The sequence below is a fragment of the Malus domestica genome, chromosome 05 (assembly GCF_042453785.1).
Source record: "Malus domestica chromosome 05, GDT2T_hap1".
Taxonomy (NCBI): Eukaryota; Viridiplantae; Streptophyta; class Magnoliopsida; order Rosales; family Rosaceae; genus Malus; species Malus domestica.
In genome coordinates this window covers 37,198,950-37,222,445 of record NC_091665.1, presented here as the reverse complement: position 1 = coordinate 37,222,445, position 23,496 = coordinate 37,198,950, and the positions used below count along the sequence as shown (strand labels likewise).

The 23,496-nt window shown below is 39.3% G+C and overlaps 3 protein-coding genes and 1 pseudogene across 3 annotated transcripts; 2 read left to right on the top strand and 2 right to left on the bottom strand.

The window, feature by feature from the left end:
* The first annotated feature begins 7,645 nt into the window (after positions 1–7,645).
* LOC103435280 (cytochrome b-c1 complex subunit Rieske-4, mitochondrial-like) lies at positions 7,646–10,463 on the top strand (annotated as a pseudogene).
* Positions 10,464–13,090: 2,627 nt separating this feature from the next.
* LOC103427921 (uncharacterized) lies at positions 13,091–16,890 on the bottom strand. The gene is made up of 7 exons (XM_008366006.4): positions 15,968–16,890; positions 15,203–15,467; positions 14,445–14,662; positions 14,182–14,358; positions 13,828–14,052; positions 13,591–13,719; positions 13,091–13,473 (listed from the first exon to the last, which is right to left on the bottom strand). The coding sequence occupies exons 3-7, from the start codon at positions 14,649–14,651 to the stop codon at positions 13,243–13,245; spliced, it is 969 nt and encodes a 322-aa protein (XP_008364228.1). The 5' UTR covers positions 14,652–14,662; positions 15,203–15,467; positions 15,968–16,890; the 3' UTR covers positions 13,091–13,242.
* LOC103427922 (pentatricopeptide repeat-containing protein At4g19890) lies at positions 15,915–18,386 on the bottom strand. The gene has a single exon (XM_029102946.2). The coding sequence runs from the start codon at positions 18,346–18,348 to the stop codon at positions 16,213–16,215; it is 2,136 nt and encodes a 711-aa protein (XP_028958779.1). The 5' UTR covers positions 18,349–18,386; the 3' UTR covers positions 15,915–16,212.
* A 3,635-nt stretch (positions 18,387–22,021) lies between these two features.
* Positions 22,022–23,458, top strand: LOC103419780 (protein EXORDIUM-like 7). Its single transcript, XM_008357875.4, has one exon. The coding sequence runs from the start codon at positions 22,123–22,125 to the stop codon at positions 23,134–23,136; it is 1,014 nt and encodes a 337-aa protein (XP_008356097.2). The 5' UTR covers positions 22,022–22,122; the 3' UTR covers positions 23,137–23,458.
* The last annotated feature ends 38 nt before the right edge of the window (positions 23,459–23,496 follow it).

Genomic DNA, 23,496 nt, shown 5'->3' with positions numbered 1-23,496 from the left:
AATGAACAGTTGGATGAAACTTAAGTCACACTCTTTGTTCTTCGAAGTCAACGGATGATCTATGTAACAATTCTTACCCGCTGAATATTTTTTCTTGAAAAAGTTCTAACTGTTGGTATATGGTCCAGCCCATGATCAATGTTCTAGATTATTCTAGTAAGCAAGAGATGAGGCTGGAGCTTGCTAGACAATTCTAGCATGTTATTAAGTTGATGGAAGAAGCTAGAGAGTACTAGCTTCCTTGGTTGCAAATGGAAAGATCTAGAAGCTACAAGTATGTGGCTAGTCTAGATCTTTCTATGCTAGAGGTTTGAAGAATACACTAGAAACTAGTAGAATGCCAAACCCTCACCTATAAATATGGGTGTGATGTTGTAGTGAACCAACAAATCAAGAGAGTAGTGAGTAGCAAAGGATCAAGTCCAAAGCTAGAGTTCCACTCCAAGAGTGAGAGTGAGAGTGTTCCACTACACATTGTGTGAGTGAAGTTTAGTGTGATAGAAAGTGTGTGTCCTACTTTCTTGTATCCATCAAGCCTTGTCTTTGGCTTGGTAAGACTACTCTTGTTGTACTCATCTTTTCATATAGTGAAGATTGATCCTTGTTTGGTGGACGTAGGCATAAATTGCCGAACCACATAAATTCTTGGTGTCCATTTTCTACTTTACTTTGTGCATTCTCTATCTTGTAGTACCGACATTCCTAACAAGTGGTATCAGAGCCCGGTTGGCTCGTACTACGAGATGGAAGGAAGTGGCACTATGATCAAACTCACCAACTCCAATTGGGTAACATGGAAGCCAAGGATGGAGGACATTCTCTATTGCAAGGATTTGCATGAGCCAATTGAAGGAGATGCCGCTAAGCCCGAGAGCATGTCCGATGCCGAGTGGAAGAAGATGAATCGCAAGGCTATTGGCACAATTAGACAATGGGTGGACGATAGTGTTTTTCACCATGTGTCTAATGAAACCAATGCTCGCGAGTTTTGGACAAAGCTTGAGTCCTTGTTCGAGAAGAAAACTCCAGCTAAGAAAGCCTTCTTGATCAAAGAGCTCATCAATGTGAAGTACAAGGATGGTTTAAGTGTAGCAGAACACTTGAACAATTTCCAGAATATCATCAACCAGTTGGCTACTATGAAAATGACGATCGAGGACGAGCTACAAGCGCTCTTGTTACTTGGATCCTTGCCAGACAGTTGGGAGACCTTTGTGGTGAGTATAAGTAACTCTGCTTCTAATGGTGTTCTTACTCTTGATAATGTTAAAAATAGCATGCTCAATGAAGAAACAAGGAGAAAGACTTCTGGCACAGATAGCAGCCAAGTATTTGTCACAGAGAACCGCGGAAGAAGCAAGAGTAGAGGGCCTAGAGGTCATGGCAGGAGTCCTAGCCGATCTAAGTCAAAGTTCAGGGGTGCATGCCACCACTGTGGCAAAGAAGGCCATATGAAGAAAAATTGTCGAGTTTGGAAGAGAGAGCAAAGGGAAGGAAACAATCAGAAGAAAGATGATACTGGCAATACCACCGCTGTCATCTGTGGTGATGTACCAGAAATATTGTCTGTTGGTGAATGTCTGCATATTGGCAACTCTGACAGAGACATTGAATGGATCTTTGATAATGGAGCTTCCTTCCATGCTACGTCCAAACGGGAGTTCTTCAGTACATACAAAGAAGGTGACTTTGGCATAGTGAAGATGGGGAATGAAAGCTATTCCAAAATTCTTGGAATTGGTGATATTTGCTTAAGAACTAATCTCGGCTGCCAATTGATGTTGAAAGATGTGAGACATATTCCTGATATACGTCTCAATCTGATATCCATCGGTACCCTTGATCGACAAGGATATTATCACCATATTGGCGAAGGAAAATTGAAGCTTACTAAGGGCTTAATGGTGGTAGCAAGAGCACGACTTTGTTGTACGTTGTACCGGTCAAATGCCAAGGTTTTGAAAGGTGAGTTGAATGCTGTGGAAGACTCATCTCTAGACTTGTGGCATAAGAGGCTAGGCCACATGAGCGAGAAAGGCTTACAAGTTTTGGCAAAGAAGTCTCATATTCCCTTTGCCAAAGGTACGTCGTTAAACTCTTGTGAGCATTGTTTATTCGGAAAACAAAGAAGAGTTAGTTTTTCTGTTCCATCTACAAAGAAAGGAAACTTGTTAGATCTTGTTTATTCAGATGTGTGTGGTCCCATGGAAGTCGAGTCACTTGGAAGAAATAAATATTTTGTTACTTATATTGATGATGCTTCACGAAGGGTGTGGGTGTATTTGTTGAAATCCAAAGACCAGGTGTTTCAGACATTCCAGGAGTTCCATGCCATGGTGGAGAGGGAAACTGGGAAACCTCTCAAGTGCCTTCGTAGCGACAACGGCGGCGAATACACATCTCACCAGTTTAGAGAGTATTGTGTAAAACATGGCATACGTCATGAGAAGACAGTTCCTGGAACTCCACAACATAACGGTGTTGCTGAAAGAATGAACCGAACCATCATGGAGAAAGTCAGGTGTATGTTGAGGACTGCAAAGTTATCTAAGCAGTTCTGGGGTGAAGCTGTAAGGACAGCCTGCTATTTGATCAACCGATCTCCATCAGTACCATTAGGTCTTGATGTTCCAGAGAGAGTATGGACTGGTAATGATGTGTCTTACTCTCATCTGAAGGTGTTTGGTTGCAAAGCTTTTGTGCATGTGCCCAAAGAGCAGAGATCGAAGTTAGACTACAAAGCTACACCGTGCATCTTTCTTGGTTATGGCGGTGAAGATTTTGGTTACAGATTATGGGACCCATACCAGAAGAAGTTTATCCGAAGTAGAGACGTGGTCTTTTATGAAGATCAAACAATTGGGGATTCGGATAAAGAGGCACAACCAGATGGCGCAGTCAGAGGAGTTGATCCATTAGCTTCAGATGAAGAAAGTCACGATGACATCCCTGAAGCAACTGCCAATGAAGTGCCTGCAGAATCAGATAATGCTAATCAAGAGGAGCCTGATCAAGATGTGCCAAACCATGAGATTGCTCATCAGGGGGAGCCTAGTCAAGAAGAGCAGATTCAAGGAGAACCCAATCAGGGGGAGCCTCCAGCCCTACAAGAGAATGAAGATCAGGTCAGAAGATCCATCAGAAGTCGAAGACCGTCTACCAAGTATTCTTCATCAGAGTATATCATGTTGACTAATTATGGAGAGCCCGAAACATATGAGGAGGCCAGAGCTCATAACGACAGTGACAAATGGATGAAGGCAATGGAGTCGGAGATGGATTCCTTATTAAATAATAATACCTATGAGCTGGTGGAGCTTCCAAAGGGCAGAAAAGCATTGAAAAACAAGTGGGTGTTCAAATTGAAAAATGACGACAACATGACAAGGTACAAGGCTCGTTTGGTTGTCAAAGGTTTTGGTCAAAAGAAAGGAGTTGACTTTGATGAGATTTTCTCACCGGTGGTGAAGATGACTTCCATTCGAGTTATCCTTGGTATGGCAGCAAGCATGGATCTTGAGCTCGAGCAGTTAGACGTTAAAACTGCATTTCTCCACGGTAACTTAGAAGAGGAGATATATATGGAGCAACCCAAAGGCTTTGAAGTCAAGGGTAAAGAAACTTTGGTGTGCAAGCTCAAGAAAAGCTTATATGGTCTTAAGCAGGCTCCGAGACAGTGGAATAAGAAGTTCAACTCATTCATGGTGAGTAATGGGTACAAGAGAACTCATGCTGACTCTTGTGTCTATATCAAACAATTTTCTGGAGGTAAATTCATCATTTTGTTGCTTTATGTTGATGACATGTTGATTGTCGGTCAAGATGCTTTTATGATTAAAAAGCTCAAAGAAGAGTTATCTAAGTCCTTTGACATGAAGGACTTAGGGCCAGCCAAGCAGATTTTGGGCATGGAGATAATTCGTGACAGAAAATCCAAGAAGTTGTGGCTGTCACACGAAAAATATGTTGAACGGGTGCTTGAAAGGTTCAACATGAAAGCAGCCAAATCGGTAAGCTCACCTTTAGCCAATCATATCAAGTTGAGCAAAGAGTCGTGTCCAAAAACATATGAAGAAAAGGAGAAAATGGCAGTTGTTCCCTACTCTTCAGCAGTAGGAAGTATCATGTATGCAATGGTGTGCACACGACCAGATATTGCTCATGCAGTAGGTGTGGTGAGCAGGTTTCTCTCTAATCCAGGGAAGGACCACTGGGAAGCCGTTAAGTGGATTCTCAGATATTTGAAGGGGACTTCTAAGATGTGCTTGTGCTTTGGCGGTTCCAAACCAATCTTGGAAGGATTTACAGATGCTGACATGGGAGGTGACCTGGATGGTAGAAAATCTACATCTGGGTACTTGTTCACTTTTGCCGGGGGAGCCGTGTCTTGGCAATCCAAGTTGCAAAAGTGTGTTGCTTTGTCCACAACCGAGGCTGAATACATAGCCGCTACAGAAGCATGCAAGGAGTTATTGTGGCTGAAGCAGTTTCTCCAAGAGTTGGGTTTGAAGCAAAGTGATTATGGCATTTATTGTGATAGTCAGAGTGCTCTGGACTTGAGCAAGAACACTACATATCATTCACGCACTAAGCACATTGATATTCGTTATCACTGGATTAGAGACGCTATCGAGAACAAGTTGCTGCAGCTGAAGAAGATTCATACCGATAATAATTCTTCAGACATGTTGACAAAGGTAGTCACAAAATCAAAGTTGGAATTCTGCATTAAAGCTGCTGGGATGAACTCCAGGTAACTTGGAGTCATGATCGGAATTCCTCCCTCATGGACTGGAGGGGGAGATTGTTGGTATATGGTCCAGCCCATGATCAATGTTCTAGATTATTCTAGTAAGCAAGAGATGAGGCTGGAGCTTGCTAGACAATTCTAGCATGTTATTAAGTTGATGGAAGAAGCTAGAGAGTACTAGCTTCCTTGGTTGCAAATGGAAAGATCTAGAAGCTACAAGTATGTGGCTAGTCTAGATCTTTCTATGCTAGAGGTTTGAAGAATACACTAGAAACTAGTAGAATGCCAAACCCTCACCTATAAATATGGGTGTGATGTTGTAGTGAACCAACAAATCAAGAGAGTAGTGAGTAGCAAAGGATCAAGTCCAAAGCTAGAGTTCCACTCCAAGAGTGAGAGTGAGAGTGTTCCACTACACATTGTGTGAGTGAAGTTTAGTGTGATAGAAAGTGTGTGTCCTACTTTCTTGTATCCATCAAGCCTTGTCTTTGGCTTGGTAAGACTACTCTTGTTGTACTCATCTTTTCATATAGTGAAGATTGATCCTTGTTTGGTGGACGTAGGCATAAATTGCCGAACCACATAAATTCTTGGTGTCCATTTTCTACTTTACTTTGTGCATTCTCTATCTTGTAGTACCGACATTCCTAACACTAACTAACCCTATTCATACTTGGTTTCCAATTCTGTACAGGTATTGAACAATTCGCAATCACCAAATGAATCAGTTTAAGAAAAACAAAAGAACACCTACGTACAAGTGATCGATTATCGAAACAATTAAAACATAGATAAAAGAATTCCAACGGAAAAGGATTGTACCCTTTAGTTTTTGCTTCAAAGATCATAAAATAATTACTAAACAAGTTTTTAATTTTCAAAAAATGAAACAAAATATTAGCAACTGAAAATTAAAACTGAAATGGTTATCAAACCAACGACCTTAATAAACGAAAAAGATTTTTAGTTACCTTCAAGGGGGAGGATCTGAGGGGAGAGACTGGGAGAGGGAGATGTTGTTCAGGTCTGACCTGGTGGGTATAATTCAAATTTTGGCAGTCTTCTTGTTTAATTGTTTCTTGTTTGTCAATGCTTTGAAGTTTTGAACTTTAAACTTTGAAGCCGTGAGGTGGTTGAACTTGAGTGACTTGAGTAACACGTGAACGGCACGTGGGGCTTTCTAAGTGGGAGTTGAGAGAATCATTAGAAGAAGTTATTTAGAAATAGGCCGGTAGAGCTCTTATTTTTTTTATTAAATAAAAACTCATCTATTTTTGAAGGGTGCTTTACATATAAAGACAAAAACAAATATTATATTTCAATGAACTTTACTAATTTTCAAACATTACAACGAGAGACAAAAATACAAGAGCTATTAATGCCCAATCCCAAACCATAGAATCATTTTAAAAAAATATCAATTATACCCCTAACATTTATATTAGTTAATATAGCCCAACCCACACAACTTAATGAGATTAATGTGTGTTATCAGCTTAACTCCTTATCGACCATTTTTGTAAAATTAGTTTCGAAACTAGATGTAAAATCAATTTTGTATAATTTTTACTAGTACTAGTTTGTAAAGTTTTACTAAAATCAGTTTGTAGACTTTCAACAAAACACATGCCATTAGTCCAGCCCCTATCCAACCATTTTTGCATAATCAATTTCCAATATATGTAGAATCAGTTGTATATTTGTTTACTAAACCAATTTGTATAGTTTTAGTAGAATGAGTTTGTATATTTATAACAAAATGGCATACATGCAATCAATCCAACTCGTGCTCGACTATTTTTGTAGAATTAGTTTCAATTTGCATCAAACAAATGGATGATTCATTATGATGATACTATTTGTTATCAAAATCATTGGCTGGTTTAGCTGGGGGGTGAGGAAGGGTGGTTCCAAATTAATTATGTGGCAAAGGTCTATCATGGTACTATGATGTTTAGTGTCAATGATATCATGTTATGTTTAAACGTATTTTCACATATCATTGTATTGTAAACCTTGACATGAAAGTTGCTCTCCATCATGCGATCTTATGCTGAAAACTTAGAGCATCTCCAACAATTTTGTTAAATTCGGGTTAACATAACATTATTTTTCTTGTTTAGGTGAATCATATGGGGGTTGATTAACAGTTTACCAGAAAGTAACTGTAGTTGCGGATCATATTCTTGTTCAACTCTAGTAACAGTTGGAACACTTTTTGCCTCTTATGAAATTTCAATTTTGAGTTACTTGTATTGGGTTAAGTCATTCTTCTTATATACAACTGTCATTCATAAGATTGAATTCAAGACCTCATTCAACAAAGTAAGGGACTAAGTGCTGTTGGAGCAAATGATCATGTGCTAGTTACAACTTATGTTTAATGTTAGAAGCCCTAATCCATCATATTTAAGCGTATGACAAATTCCTTAAAAAACGTGAAACTTTTCACTCTCATCATTAGAGAAGGTCAAGGTTTAGGCTATGGGAAGAGAGAAAACATGTTAGTGAGGGCAAACACAGAAAATAGGTTAAAGAGCACACTGCCTCTAGCCTTCTTGTATATTCATCATTAAGAGTGAAACAATATCAACATCAGTGTTGACGTAGCCTAAACATTGGGGTGAACCACGATACATCTTGTGTTCTTTACTTTCTTGTAGATTCACAGTCGGATTTATGTTGTTCCAAGACCCCTTCGGTTTTGTGCATCAACATTTGGCGCCGTCTGTGGGAAACGACACAACAAGCTATGTCGGTTCTCTTTCATTTTTTTCATCTCACCACCGTGAAACCTTCACAACCTCACCACTGTCCACCGTGGATCTGCAAAACCAAGAGACACACACTCTCTCTCCCCCCACAGGCAGCATTTGTTTAGCAGCAAAGCCCAAAGACCATTTCGCAGCGCAACAGTAACAATAATTACAAAAAGAAGAAAAATAAAAAGAAAAAAAATGTTGAGGGTTGCAGCGATGAGGCTCTCTTCTGTGTCCGCGTCGCCATGGAGGTCCAACCAGGCCGCCACCGCCTCCTTCTCTATCTTGTCCCAAAATCTCATCGACAACCGTGACTTCTTCGATGGGCTCAGATCCGCCTATTTCATCCCTGACTTGTATCTTCCGTCCAGAGGTTTTGCGTTTGGTTCGCTGACCCATTCCGAAGGACAACAATCTAGTTCCAGACATTCCGCCAACTGTGGCAGCTGTCAAGAATCCTAGTTCAAAGGTAGTTTATGACGAGTACAACCATGAGCGTTACCCTCCAGGTGACCCCAGCAAGCATGCATTTGCCTACTTTGTTCTCACAGTTGGTAGGTTTGTCTATGCTTCTCTGATTCGTCTGCTTATCCTTAAGTTTGTGCTAAGCATATCAGCCAGTAAGGATGTTCTTGCTGTTGGAAATATGCCCTGAAAGTCAATCCTTGGAAGAAACCTTTCAGGACAATAAATGGATGTATAGATGACTCTTATACATCAAATGGCGAAGATACTATTTAGGACTATCTCTATAAACGATATATGTCCTAAATGGTGAATCCATGGACAATGGATCGATTGAAGAAGTAATCTAATGATGTTAGACTACAGAGACATTCTTCACATAACCATCATGTCCAAAAGGTTCCTGGTCGTAGGATTGTCGGAGGGATACTGACAATGCATAGACCGGTATGTACTATGTCCGCTTCGATTAGAAGGATGGAAAGTCTCATCCCATTCGTGTAGTGACACTAAGACAAGTATGTAGGTGCTCATTAAGGGAATGAGTTCACTGAACACAATCGAACGAGAGTACTTGCATGGAGGTCTACTCACATGTCAAGCAAGCAACTCTAATGGTTGGAATAATGTAAGTAGTCATTTGACCTGAGGCATCATCGTTGTCTTGTGGTTAAGTACTTGATCTTTGATTATGTCAAAGTCACTCCATCCGCGGGTGTCCACGGCATAGTTGGGGTTAAGCCACTTAGTCATGAAGGCAAGTGAATGCGCAACAAGGAATCTCTAATCCTCGTTAAGAGAGGATGAATACTCTAAGATATGATTCGGGAATCTTCGGCCGAAGTATCGAGCGTTATCCTATACGACTCAATTGAATCATATAAGAAAGAATAATCACATTAGGGGTTTGACATAACATATCCATACCCTAGTGATGTGATTGAGAGTATTGTTTTAGAGAAGGATCGAATTGCATTATAATTCCAACTGAATAGGTTCTCCGAACAACTTCTACATTAGCTTGGGTAGCCATGATATATGGTTAGATGTCCCTCATGGCTTGTGAGTTCTTTTAGATGATTAAATGTAGTCGTCAAAGAAGAAGGTGAATTAAAAGTAAGTTTTAATTCACTAAGTGATTGGATTAAATATAATCAATTGGATTGGTGCCAATCACCTCACTGCCTTGCTAATTAGAACCTAAAACGATTGTTCACTAATACACTATTGTAGTGAGTAATTAATGGATGATGGAAATAATTAATTGGATTAATTAAGTGTTGTGATTAATTAGAAAGTCTAAAGAAATCATAAAAACGATATAAGATCGTTTTGGGCTTAAAGAAACGTTCGGGTTTAATTGGGCCCATTGGGCCTAAACCCATTGGGCTTTTATTCAAGCATAAGATGACTTGAAATGATAAAAGCCCAAAAGCCCAAACAACACTAAGGAGGCCGGCCACATAAAGGGAAAGGGAGAGAGAAGAAGTCAAGTGGTTGACTAGGTTTCTTTGTTCTATAAAAGGAACTTTATAGAGATATTTTTCATGATGGTTTTTGGGTGTTCAAAACAACAAAAGAGAAAAAGAAAATAACTCTCTCTTCAACACTAAAGGCCGGCCACCATAGGGAGATTTTAGCTAATCATCTTTTTCTCCCTTTGGTTATTCCTTCATCATTCTCACTACACTAGTGGGTGAGGATCTTTAAAGGTCTTCAACTTTGGAGACTTGAAGAGAACCTAGGATCACTCATTTGTAAACAAAGTGGAGAAGGCAAGGAATGAGGCTAGGCTCAAGGAGTTCAAGGAGCAAAGGTCTTGAAGGTGGTCCATCCTTAGTCTAAGATCTAGATCAAGAGGTATAAAACTACTCCTAAACTTTGTTCTTATATAAATTTGTTTTTGATGCATCTTACATAAACCTATGAATCTTGAAGGGGATTTATGTGACTATTGCTTTGATATTATTTAATAACATGCTTCCGTTGCTTTCGTATATAAATTTTGAATTGTATATGCATGCTAGTCACTAGAAATCCCATATGAATCTCATAAATTTCCCTTCACTTGCCATGGCCTCGAGGTTGATCTCTCCAGCATTGAGTCAGGTTCAACTATGACTGTTAAGTGGCGTGGAAAGCCAGTCTTCATCAGACGCCGAACCGACGATGATATCAAGCTGGCAAATAGTGTAGATATTAATTCTCTTCGTGATCCGCAGCAAGATATTGAAAGGGTTAAAAACCCTGAATGGCTCATTGTTGTGGAAGTCTGCACGCATCTGGGTTGCATTCCCTTGTCGAATGCTGGTAACTTTGTCGGATGGTTTTGTCCATGCCATGGTTCCCACTATGATATTTCGGGAAGGATCTGCAAGGGACCATCACCATACAATTTGGAGGTACCCACTTATTCATTCTTAGAGGAGAACAAGTTACTGATTGGTTGAAAACTGTCGTTTCTGGATTAGGAGATGCAACACCATACAAGAACAACTTAATTTCCTAGTCTCCTCTATGACTCGGAGAAGGAGATCCAGCTTCTGCTGCCTCCTGTCCAGCTCGACAAGATCATCGAAGAAGAATTAAAGCAGTAAGAAGCCTCTGCTCATGGTTATCAATGGTGAGATCTATGATGTGTCCCAGAGTAGTGGAGTTGGTATACCAACATACAGAAGTGGTAAGCACAAAACGAGATAAGATTCTTGTTCTCATAATAATTCATTATTCCCTTATCTACCATTTGCCAAAAAAAAGAAAAATAAAGAGAAAGGAAAAGGTAAAACATTCAGTAGGCACAATACACACATGGAAAAAGATCTATAACACTCCCGGGATTGTACTATCAAAGTATGAGAGACCATGCCTGCTGACCAAACCTGCCTCCACGTGAAGGTTTCCTCCAATAGCTGGACCGCTGAGGTTGATGTGAAGGGAGAAATCTCGTTGTTGCCAAGTCCCAGCAATTTTTTTTTTGAATAATGTGATTTACTTTTCTTATCTTTTAGAGACATCTGTATAACCTCACCAGAGGGTAATCATAAATAAAGAAAGAAGGCAACATGCCAAAAAAAGGGGGGCAAAATGTCGGCAAGCCCAAAATAATGGGTTGGAATGTTATGTGGAGGGCGAAGACCCATATGCCCAAAAGAGCCATGCCCTATGGCTTTAAACTCAAACCTTCATCCCTCTACTTAAGGTTCACCCTCTATTATCACCAACCAGGTGATCAAAAGTACATCTAGTACTCCAAAATTATTCGGCAGTCTGCCGCTATTATCACCAACTAGGTGATCAAAAGTACGTATAGTACTACAAAATTATTCAGCAGCCTGCCGTTATTATCACCAACCAGGTAATCAAAAGTACAACCCGTCCTCCAAAAAATCATACATGAGTATCACTCATGACAATCACCATTATATATGAGCATCACTCATGTCAATCATACATAAACATTCATGAGCATCACTCATGTCAACATTCATAAGCATCACTCATGTCAACATTCATGAACATCACTCATGTTAATCAACATAAAAATTCATGAGCATCACTTATGCCAATCAGCTTTGAAAGCTTCATTTACATAGCTCTAGCTTCGAAAGCTTTATTTACAGAGCTCCAGCTTCGAAAGCTTCATTTACAATCCTGCTTCGAAAGCTTCATTTAGAGAGCTCCAGCTTCGAAAGCTTCATTTACAAAAGCTCCAGCGTCGAAAGGTTCATTTACAAAGCTCCGACTTCAAAACTTCATTTATAAAAGCTCCAGCTTCAAAGCTTCACTTTCAAAGCCTTACCTATAAAACTTCACTGTCAAAGCTTTACCTACAAAGCTTCAGTGCATGGTATACAAAGACCGCATCCGAACAACCACCACTTCGGCCCATACATGGATTGAATTTGAAGTCTCCAAGCAACATACTCTATTGACTGAAGACTTGTGGGACTACACTATGTATCATATATTGGGCTTCCGCAACTAGGCCTCATGAAAAATACTTGGGGGACTTAGCCCATTATTTATGTACTGAGAAGCGAACCCTTATTCTATAAAAGGGACTCCCTCACTTTCATTAGAGAGCACCCATTATTCATGTATTAAGGAGTCAACCCTTATTTTATAAAAGGGACTCCCTCACCTTCATTAGAGAGAGACTCTTAGCCCATCACTTATGTATTGATGAACGAATCCTTATTCTATAAAAGGGACTCCTTCATCTTCATTAGATAGCATCGCCGCCAGCTGAGCAACCGCCTCGCCGCCAGCATCACTCATAACCCATCACTTATGTATTGAGGAGCGAGCTTTTATTCTATAAAAGGGACTCCCTCACCATCATTAGAGATCATCGCCGCCTGCTGAGCAACCGCCTCGCCGCGAGCATCAACTCTAGCCCATCATTTATATATTGAGGATCGAGCCCTTATTCTATAAAAGGGACTCCCTCACCTTCAACGCCACAAGCCGAGCCAACCAAGGCAACATAAGCCACAAGCCGAGCAGCCTCGCAACATATGCTACTTCTAGTTGAGCATCATTTCACATTGAGCACCACCTCATATCGAGTATCAATTCTATACGACATCTAGTTACTTTGGCCCACATATGGACTGAATTTCAAGTCTCCAGCCAAAAGACTCTCTTGACAGAAGACTTGGGGGACTATTGTTTGTACCATATTTAGGGCCTCCGTATTTAGACCTCGTATAAATACTCGGGAGACTCAAATGTAATTATGTAATAAATGAAGGGGCAAATATGTAATAAGTGAGGAATCCTTATTCTATAGAAGGACTCCTCACTCTCTTAATTAGAGGAGGTCAAGGTTTAGGCCATGGGAAGAGAGAAAACATCTCAGAGATGGAAAACACAGAAAATAGGCTAGAGAGCACACTGCCTCTAGCCTTCTTGTATATTCACCATTCAGAGTGAAACAATATCAACATCAGTGTGGACGTAGCCCAAACATTGGGGTAAACCACGATACATCTTGCGTTCTTTACTTTCTTGCAGATTCACGGTCGGATTTATGTTGTTCCAAGACCCTTCCGGTTTTGTGCATCAACAAATAGTATTTAGTAACTTGTATTTTGAGCGAGAGAGATGCATGATATATAACTAGATAGAGCTCAATTCCTATTGACAAAAGTTAAGATGCAAGATTCGAAAGTACAAAAGCACACGTTACAAAGAGAACAAAAACGCACAACCTCAACACACAAACGATATGTAGTTTATTGGTCTGCAAGCTGCAGTGTACACAAACTATGTAGAAAACCTGTCTCTGTCATGAGGAGAAGAGTAATCGATATTTGAGCCAATAGGAATTATTCCGGAGGGATTGATAGCCGCCATGGTGTAATAACCTCGCTTTATGTGATCCATGTTGACAGAGCTGCTCACTCCAGGAACTTGGAAGATATCTTTCGTGTAGTTAAACAAATTCGGGTATTCTCGTAGCAGTTTCTTGTTGCACTTGAAGTTGACTGCGTAAGCCTGCCATCAATGGGAAAAATTGTATCGTTAAAGACAATGTAACGACGTGGGTGCAGAAGAAATTGGCAGAATTTTCTGACAATATAAAATCCTGATTGAGGAAACAAGTATCAGTACCTCGTCGAATCTTATAAGAGTGACAAACAACCGAATATCTGCTTCAGACAATGTGTTCCCACACAAGTATCGTTGCTTGCTAAGTATCTCCTCGCATTTATCCAAAGCTTCGAACAATTCTTTCACAGCCTGGGAAGAGAAAGATAAACCAATGAATTTGAGATGGCACAAATAGTCCTTAAAGAGAATGTAAACATCAGAACCTGCACATTCGTAATTACAGCTTGCAAAATATACCTCGTCATAAGCCTCCTGTTTCCTCGCAAACCCACATTTATAGACACCGTTATTTATCTTGTCATATATCCATTCATTCGTCTGATCGATTTGAGATTGCAAGTGAGAAGGATACAAGTCCAAAGATGCGTTTTCAGCTGTATCATTGAATTCAGTATTAAACATACGAATAATCTCTGCACTCTCGTTGTTGACAATTGTTTTAAGTTTTTTATCCCATAGAACCTACAAAAGTAAAAAGATCGATCACTTAGTTACAGAAAAAGTCAAAAATCTAAGAGAGGAACAACCAGAATAACAACAGCGAAGGGGAAAAAAAAAATTGAAAAGGCCACATAATATGAGTGAACATACTGGAACTGTGTACTTTCCGGTATACTGTGAGCTTGCAAGTTCGTAAAGTTCTCTAATACTTTTTGCCCCGTTCAAAGGGTCCGGTTCAGCTCCAACTACCTCGGTATCGGAAGCAGGAAACACCCACCCCATATGCTCATCGGTTTCTTTTGTTCTTCCCCATGTTGGTCTGACTGACTGGGCAAAACAAGCAGATATACAAGATTAATTTGTCTCATACAATGAAAATCTATTAAGTAATAATCTAATATAAAGTGCTATACCGTAAAGCTGATGGCTTTCTCAAGTCCCTTGATTTTCAAGTATGCGAGGCACCTAGAAGCCCAAGGGCAACCATACGAGATATACAGATGATATCTCCCAGGTTCTGCCAGAAACTGCGAATTTGGGTCCCGTGAAATGAAGTTACGGAACACAGAAGCAGTTCTCAAAAATGCACCGGATTGTGATATCTCCGTAGTTTGAGCCATCTGATAGCGGTCTGAAGAATCAAACACACGAAGAAATCAGTTTCCCTTCCTATCGTTTGATTAAAATTGTATGACTTGAAGCATATATATCATCCTACTGTCTTCAATCCAGCTACAACTCGAAAGTCAAACCTTGATTAGAACTCAAAGGAAATTTTTACCCTTCCAAAGTCTGACTATGGAACTTAAGCCACACTCTTTGTTCTTCGTAGTCAACGGACGATCTATGTAAAATTCTTAACCCACCGAATAATATTTCTTGAAAAAGTTCTAACTAATCCTGTTCATATTTGGTTTCCAGTTCTGTAGAGTTACTGAACAATTCACAATCACCAAATGAATCAATTTAAGAAAACACAAGAACACCTACAGTAATCGATCAACGAAACAAGCAACTAAAACTCAGATGAAATCCAACTGAAAAGAATTGTAATGTTTTTTCTTCAACGACCATAAACAGTTACCAAACGAGTTTTTAGTTTTCAAAAATAAAAACTGAAATGGTTATCAAACCGACGACTCTAAATAAATGAAAAAAAGTATATAGTTACCTTCAACTTCAAGGGGGGGATCTGACGGGAGAGACTGGGAGAAGGAGATGTAGCTCCGTGGCTATAAATACAAATTTTGGAAGTCTTCTCGGTGTATTGTTTCCTCTTTGTCTGCGTCGTATATATATTTATATATGCCAATAAGCCAATGTGCCATGAATCAACGCTTTGAAGATTGAAGTCTTAAGCTGTTGCGTCGAAGTCGTAAGCTGTTGGGTCGAAGTCGTAAGCTGTTGCGTCACACGTGAATGGCACGTGGGGCTTTCTAAGTGGGAGTTAAGAGGTTTTAATCGTAAATGGATTCTGAAATTAACCAAATCGATCAATTTGGTCCTTTTGTTAGACTTCCGTTAATGTTTATGTTAGTAAGCTGATGTGGCAAAATACATTACCCAAAAGTCCAATAATATAGTGCCACATAAATTATACAATTTTTTTTTTAAATCTCAAAACACTTCAAAGATTAACACGGGCAAGCAAACTGAGAAAAAAAAAAGTGTGAAAATCATTTTCCGTAACGTTATTGTGAAGTGAGTAATGCTATGGAGACTAAATGATGTGTCACTAACAAGAATAAGGACGTTTATCAACGTTTAAGTAATAAATCAATCATCAATTTTCATGTCCTTTAGTTTTCAAAACTTCGTCTCAAAATTTAGTCTCTCTAGCATTACCCTTGTGAAGTATATGCCATAAATTCAAACACTGCTGATTAATGTAAAATCCCTTCAAGCCATTTATGCTTTACCTCAGTACAAAGGATACAAAGTGAAAAACAATCCCTTTCTCCAACTTAACAAGAAGGCAAAATCCAACAAGATTGCATGGCGGAAGCAGGAAGAATCATTGGCTTAGCCTGCCGGTTGCGCTTCGACCCTTTCACTTACAAATGGAGATGGCAACGCTGCCATCACCGATGAAAGGGAGACCTGCTTCAGCAGTCCAACTTCTGAAGGCCACCAGATTTTGGTAGCCAATAAAACGAGCCAGTTTTCGGTATATTTCAGCTGCTAGCCAATTCCTTTAGAGATCCTCTCAGTCAAATCTGAAACGAGAGCATACTTGTTGCTCTCATAGCATGCTGTCATAAACGCTGCCAATGTCACACGGTCCACGTTTTGGTCCTTGTCTACTAATTTATGAAAGAACAATGCTGCTATCCCTACTTTCTTCTCACTACAAAGCTTCCTGACCAATGTATTCACTGTGCGGATCCAGAGCTTCTTTTCTAGCCTTTCCAACATAACCATAGCAGCGGCAGAGTCATCTTTCATGCAGTACTTGTAAGCTAATGTAAATCTAGTGACTTCACAGGGCGATAGCCCTTTGTCCATCATGGTATCATATAACCTACGAGCCTCTTCCAATTTCTCCTCCTTACAGAGCCCACTTATCAGAGCACCGTAAGTAATACTATCAGGCGCACAACCATGGTCACCCATCCTTTGGAAATACTTAATAGCAGAAGCAATATTTCCATCCCGACAATGCCCACAAATCATGGATGTATAGGTTTCCTTGGTGGGAATCAAGTCAGCCCTGACAACAAACTCAAGAAGTTTCTCGCTTTCTTTCATTTTCTTTTGCCTGCAGAAGGCAGCAATCAAAGTTGTATACAAATGTATATCAGGCTGCAATCCAACCTTCACCATCTTAGTAAAAAACACCAGGGCCCCATTAATATCAGCCCGTTTGCAGTGCTCAGATATGAAAATTGTATACGTGACCCTATCAGCTGCCAATCCTCGGCGAAAGCCCTTCCTAATCAGTTTATTTGCTTCTTCAACCCTCCCCCTTTTACAGAGACTGTCAATTACTGCATTGTATGTATAGATATTAGGAGGGAATCCTTCTTTATCCATTATATCCATCAACTCATATGCTCTTTCAAAGTTCCCAGCTTTACAATGCCCTGAAACTAGAGAAGTATACGTGTTGGTGTTAGGAACTAATCCTTGTTCTTTCATCCTGCTCAATAACATCTCCGCGCGGCTCATTTTGTCCTCTTGGCAATATCCATTAATCATAGCAGTATATGTATGTACATTTGGCTTGTGATTATCGCTCCGGACAAGCTTAAGAAACAGTCTAAACGCCCTTTCAGTCCAGCCTTTCTTGCAGAGCCCATCAATCAATGCTGTGTGTGTATACACATTCGGCTTCCAACCTTTCCTCACCATTTCCTCCAACATTTCAAATGCTTGTTTAATGCTGCCCCTCTTGCACAACCCATTAATCATCGTCGTGAAATTAATCAAATTCGGCTTCACACCCATCCTAATCATCTTATCAAAACACCAAGACGCTCGACCTACAAGACCCTTCTCGCAAAACATGTTTATGATCAAAGTAAACGATGCATTATCCAAAACAAAACCTCTCTCGAGCATCTTACCCAACCACCTATCCGCGTCTGAAACCCTCCCGTTCCTACAAAACCCAACAACCATAGACTTATAGCTCAAGGAATCAGGAGACACACCTCTATCACACATTTCCTCGAACAGATTCTCTGCATACTCAACCAAACCCAAATCGCAAGCAATCCCAAGAACACAATTCAACGTCCGAGAACTCAACGCAAGACCCTGATTCTGTATCTCAAAGACCATGTCAGCAGCCTCCTTCAACCTCTCAATCTCAGCGAAATTCATCACCATACAATGAACCACCTCATGGGCTCTCTCCAGATTCCCATTGCGAAGTATCGCCATTGCGCAGAATATGTAAAGCCGCATGAAATATCGAAACTTGGGAAACCCAATTGCCCAGTAAAAGAAACTCAGCGCCGCCATGGAACCTGCTTCCTGAGCCAGTGAAGCAACGACGGAAATGGCCTGCTCGTGGGTCAAAGATTCAGGATTTAAGTCGAGATTGAGCTTCGGAGGCGAAGATCTCAGATGGGTTTGCGGGGAATAGGATTGGTATACCAATGAGCAGATCGAGCTGACAAGTGACTGCGATTGAGAAGAAGCGGCGGCGGCGGCGATGGCGGTGGTGGTTGCAGAGTTTGGGTCGTCATAGTGACTGTAAGAAGAGAGTGTTCTGAGAGAGAAGAGGGTGTAGAATAGAGAAATGGGGGTTGAAGCAGGGGATAATAGCTTCAGTTGGAGTTCTTGGGTTCTCAGAATTCGCAGAGAAACCATGAAGCTTCACAGTTCGTTTGGTTCTACTGCCCACCAATATTCGTAGCTTTCAAGTTTTTTTTCTTCTTTTGAATTATTATTTTCATTAATTTGGACGGGCCGGGCCTGGACGAATTTGAATATTGGGCTTTTCTTTGATGAACATATTTCTAGCAATCAAAACTTTTTTTTATTATTTGTTTTTGGTTTTATGGCTGCAATTAATTTTTGTAATTTTATAGATTTGAATCTGTTGATGTAAAATTGTGTATTATTCACTCTTTTCGGATCAGATTGATTATTTTAATTCTAGTACACTAATACATACAATGTGAAAGTATAAGTTAAATTTAGGATAATACTATTCACACATCATTTGTTACCTCTCACATGGTCTTGTTAATTTTTCTATTGATCTTTATTAATTTATTCATTTTGACGACCGAAAACTGCATATGTTGATAGCACTACCCTAAATTCATATGTAAGAAAAAAATGTGACTGGATTTGAGCTCACAATACAAAAATGTTGGTTTTGTTTTAATACTGAATATATACCTAACTTTATTATTTAATTTGCATGTGAACTTCCAAAAATTTCAAGGTACATTTCACCTTTCATTAGCAATGAATAGTTTTATAGCAAATGTAATGACAACATTAACTAAATCACATTCATTTACAAGAAAATTAAGATATTCCAAGATCCATCCAACCACCATTTCTAGATATAGTGAAAAGGACAAAAGAACCCACCATAATCCATTGTAATTATTCTCTTGGGGGCACTTATGATGCTGTAATGAACATATATAGTGCACTAGATTTTTATTTTTGCATTATGCTTCGTTTTATATGGTAAACTTCTCCTGTCTAAGTTTATCTCAGACTGTAGTGCACTAGATTTTTATTTCTCATTATGCTCCCTTTTATATGGTAAATTCCGCATGTGTAAATTTATCTCAGAGTGTCGTGCTCTAGCTTTTAATTTCTCATTGTGCTCCCTTTTATATGGTAAACTCCACCCCGTGTAAGTTTATCTTACGTTGCTAGTTCCAAGCCCGGATAAAGAAGGAGAGGGAATGTGTGTAAGGTAGTCGAAAACTGACACTTTGTTCTTCACGTTGAATCCTATGATATGAATCCTAATAGCTGATCTCACTTGAATCCTATGATATGATATGAATCCTAATTGTTGTTGTTCTTCCCTTTTATATGGTAAATATGTTTGATGTTTGTGTAGGATTGCATTTTATTAGAAGCACTTCAAAAGAGCTTACTGTAGAAGCACACTAAAAAAATTATAATCCAATTACGTTTATAAAATACTTCTAAGTTTGTATATACTATTGCAATATGAGTCACTTCTGTTTATAAGTGCTTTAATTAAAATAGCTTGCTTCTAGGAAAACACGTAACATGTGATTATCACAAAAAGTGTTTTTAAGTTTTTCTACCAATGTTGCAAGAAGCACTTTCAATGTATAAAATGCTACAAGCGTTTTTAGAACTTTAAAAGTACTTCCAAACATGAAAAACCTCCAGTACATGAGATTGGCACAATTCACAGGAGAATTATCATATTTCTAGTGTTGCATTGTGACATTTCAGATCAATAAACCTTCCATTCAAACAGTCCATGAAAAAGTGCAAGACATGACCTAATAAACCAAATTGAGTGCCTCTCGCAAGGGTATCTGAAACGCATGGAGGATTATCCCCTCCTAATCTCTCTCTTCTTCTCTTCCCTCCTACTTGAATTAATAAACCAAATTGAAGATTCTCTCCCATCTTACTTGAACGGTCACATCATCTTATACTGATTTTTTTTTTATAAAGACAATAAGACAAAAAATAAAGTGTGAGAGGAAGGGAGAGCATGAGATGAGAATAGAAGGTGAGAGAATCCTACTCCGAAAAGCATTGGGGCATTTGACACTCAAGTGGAAGACCTTTGTGATGATTAAGTGGCAGCAAGCCAACAACACACAGTTCCCTTCTTTTGAGCATTTTCCTTTAAGAATCCAATCCAGCCCTATTTTTAAGGGCTGATGAGAGTTGAATATGTGCAATGCTCCCACCTTTGCATGATGCAAATGCGTTTAACCATAAACTTTTGATATTTTGATAGACATTTATATATGCATGATTCACAGCTCTTCAAAACTCTTTTTTCACAGTTAAAATACTTGAAGCATTGTTTTGAAGGAGAAAAAAAACTCTTGCAACATCCATTATATATTTGATATGCTATTTTTTTTTTTTTTTTGCAATTTAATTCTTTAAGTGTTTCTTGCTGCTATTAACTACTATAGGTTTACATAAATTAACTTTTTGAGAAAGAAAACAATTTGGTCTTTGAATTTTTCTGAGGAATTTCATAAGAAAACACTGCAACATGCATTTGATTTATTAACCAAACGAAGAACATATATAGTCAATGATCATGAAAAGGAAGGGGTGTAGTCGAAAAGGGAGAAAATTATGGAAAGGCATCACATACTTTGCTTTTTACCACACCCATCATTCATTTTTTTAACACTTGGTTTTGACCCTCATCATTTTTCTTCTTCTTCTTCTTTATTCTTGTGAACAACTTTATCCTAAATCCTAATCTAATCACAGTTTGGTGAATGTTTTAACTTTTGATTTAAAAAAGATAGAAAACCGTGTGGGACGATTCTTCTTTAAGGATAATTGGCAGTGCTTAAAAAGCTCTTGATTAGTTCAAACATCAAAAGCACTTAAACCTCCGTTTCGAAGAAAGAAAAAAATTTATGCACCTGATTGTTATTGTACCTAACTACTATAGCCTATCAGCTAAGCGGGGTTTTTTTTTTCTTCCCTTTTTCTTTTGTTCAACTCGTTAAGCGTTTTTCACCAAATATTATCAATTGTTAGGGTAAACTGAAATAAATAGTGATTTTTTAAATCATTGGAAGATAATCAGGTTGCTTATATTACCCAAATGATAATTTAGTTTATGAGCAAGAACCATAATATGTGGCCAACTACTGAAGCATAAGTTTTGTGTTAAAAGAAGATGTGAAGGTTTGACAATAACCAAGGTTATCATCATACACAAACCCAAAGGAAGTATCAAATTACATGGAAAGACAAGAAAAATCTAAGAGAAAGAGAGAATCATATATAAAAATTAGTGCCATAATAACTGTTTTGGGGACAAACAAACAGATTCTTTTACGATCCCAATCTTCTACCCTAAGTGTAGGCTTTATACATAAACACGTTGATTAGTATAGCACCTTTATTCTAATTAATATGGGAATAAGAATATTAGAGAGTTCTTTTTATTTAATTAATTAGTCTCTTAAACCTAATCATGTTAGTAAGAAACACTTAAAACCCAAACTATAGAATACAAAACTCCTTATTATTCATTTATTTATGTTACTTAATTCTAGAGTAGGCTAAGCCTCACATTGAGCTAGTCATAATAATGTGGTTTAAAGTTGCATTTGTAAAAATCAAACATAAAATCTCTCACTTACAAAGGTAAAGAAATACCACTAAATCGTAATTAAGCAACAATTCTTCATTAATTTCTTAGATTCTATTGTAAAAAATAAATAAGAGAAAAAGGCTCCCATAAAGAAAAGAAAATGTGAACAGCATAGTTATCATTAAAAAGTAGACAAGACCTTGAAATTATGCAAACATGCAAAAAACTGCTCATCACCACCCACCCCATTATTTACTTTCATTGGTTTCAACTTTCTCTATCTATAAGAACCTCCCACTCTCACCACCCACAAACACCACATACCATTAAAGATGCAAAACCTGCAACTTTGCACTTTCTTCTTCCTCTCTTCCCTCTTTTTCTCCACAACTTTGGCTCAATATTCATGGAGCCAAAACAGACAATTCAACCAGGCCAAAAACTACGAGGGTTCATCTGATCTGGTGGACCTTCAGTACCACATGGGTCCTGTCCTTGCTTCTCCTATCAACCTTTATGTTATATGGTATGGCCAGTGGAACCCTAATCACCAATCCACCGTTAGAGACTTCCTCTACTCTCTCTCTTCTCCTGCCCCGTACCCTTCTGTTGCCGATTGGTGGAGCACTGTGAGGCTCTACACTGACCAGACTGGCTCAAACATCACTAGAACCATTGCTCTCTCCGGCGAGTTTTACGATTCTTCCTACTCCCATGGAAGCTATCTCAGCCGCCTTTCGATGCAGTCCATCATAAAAAATGCCGTCACTTCGCATCCAGGAGCCTTGCCTCTCAACCCGAGAAACGGGGTCTACTTAATTTTGAGCTCTTCTGATGTTAGGGTTCAAGACTTCTGCAGGGCGGTTTGTGGTTTTCACTACTTCACATTTCCAACCCTAGTTGGTGTGACTGTGCCGTATGCATGGGTGGGTTATAGCGGGAGTCAGTGTCCGGGCGTCTGCGCCTACCCTTTTGCCTGGCCCAAGTATTCAGGCCGGCCGCCACCAGGCACACCTGGAGGCAACAACATTATGCGCGCGCCCAATGGGGACGCGGGCGCTGATGGGATGATAAGTGTGATAGCTCATGAGCTAGCGGAGGTATCGAGTAACCCGCTTGTGAATGCGTGGTACGCAGGTGATGATCCGACAGCACCGACAGAAATTGCAGACTTGTGTATGGGGGTGTATGGGAGTGGTGGGGGTGGAGGGTATGTAGGGGTTGTTTCAAAGGACAAATGGGGAAATGGGTTCAATGTGAATGGGGTGAAAGGAAGGAAGTTTCTGGTACAGTGGATTTGGAACCCTGTGAAAAGAAGATGCTTTGGTCCCAATGCTATGGACTAGGAGGAGGAACGAACTGTGGTTAACAGCTGCTTACTGCTTTTGTGCAAAAGTACTTATGGATCTCTTTCTTGCTTTTGAGGTCAGAGGCGGTAGAGAGAGAGAGAGAGAGAGAGATGTAATCTAATGAATCAAAAGGGTGGGTGGCCCTACTGGTAAAGGGATTAGGGATTTGGCCTGCTTGATTTGTTGGGAATTATTAGCAGTTTTAAAGGAGACTAGACAAAAGCACTTTCATGCTTTGCTTCTTCTATTTATAGGTTGCCTTTTTATGTAATGGAACTATTTGCAATTGTAGCGTCACATGAATAAATAAGATTACGTACATTGTAGAGAGAGAGAGAGAGAGAGAGAGAGAGAGAG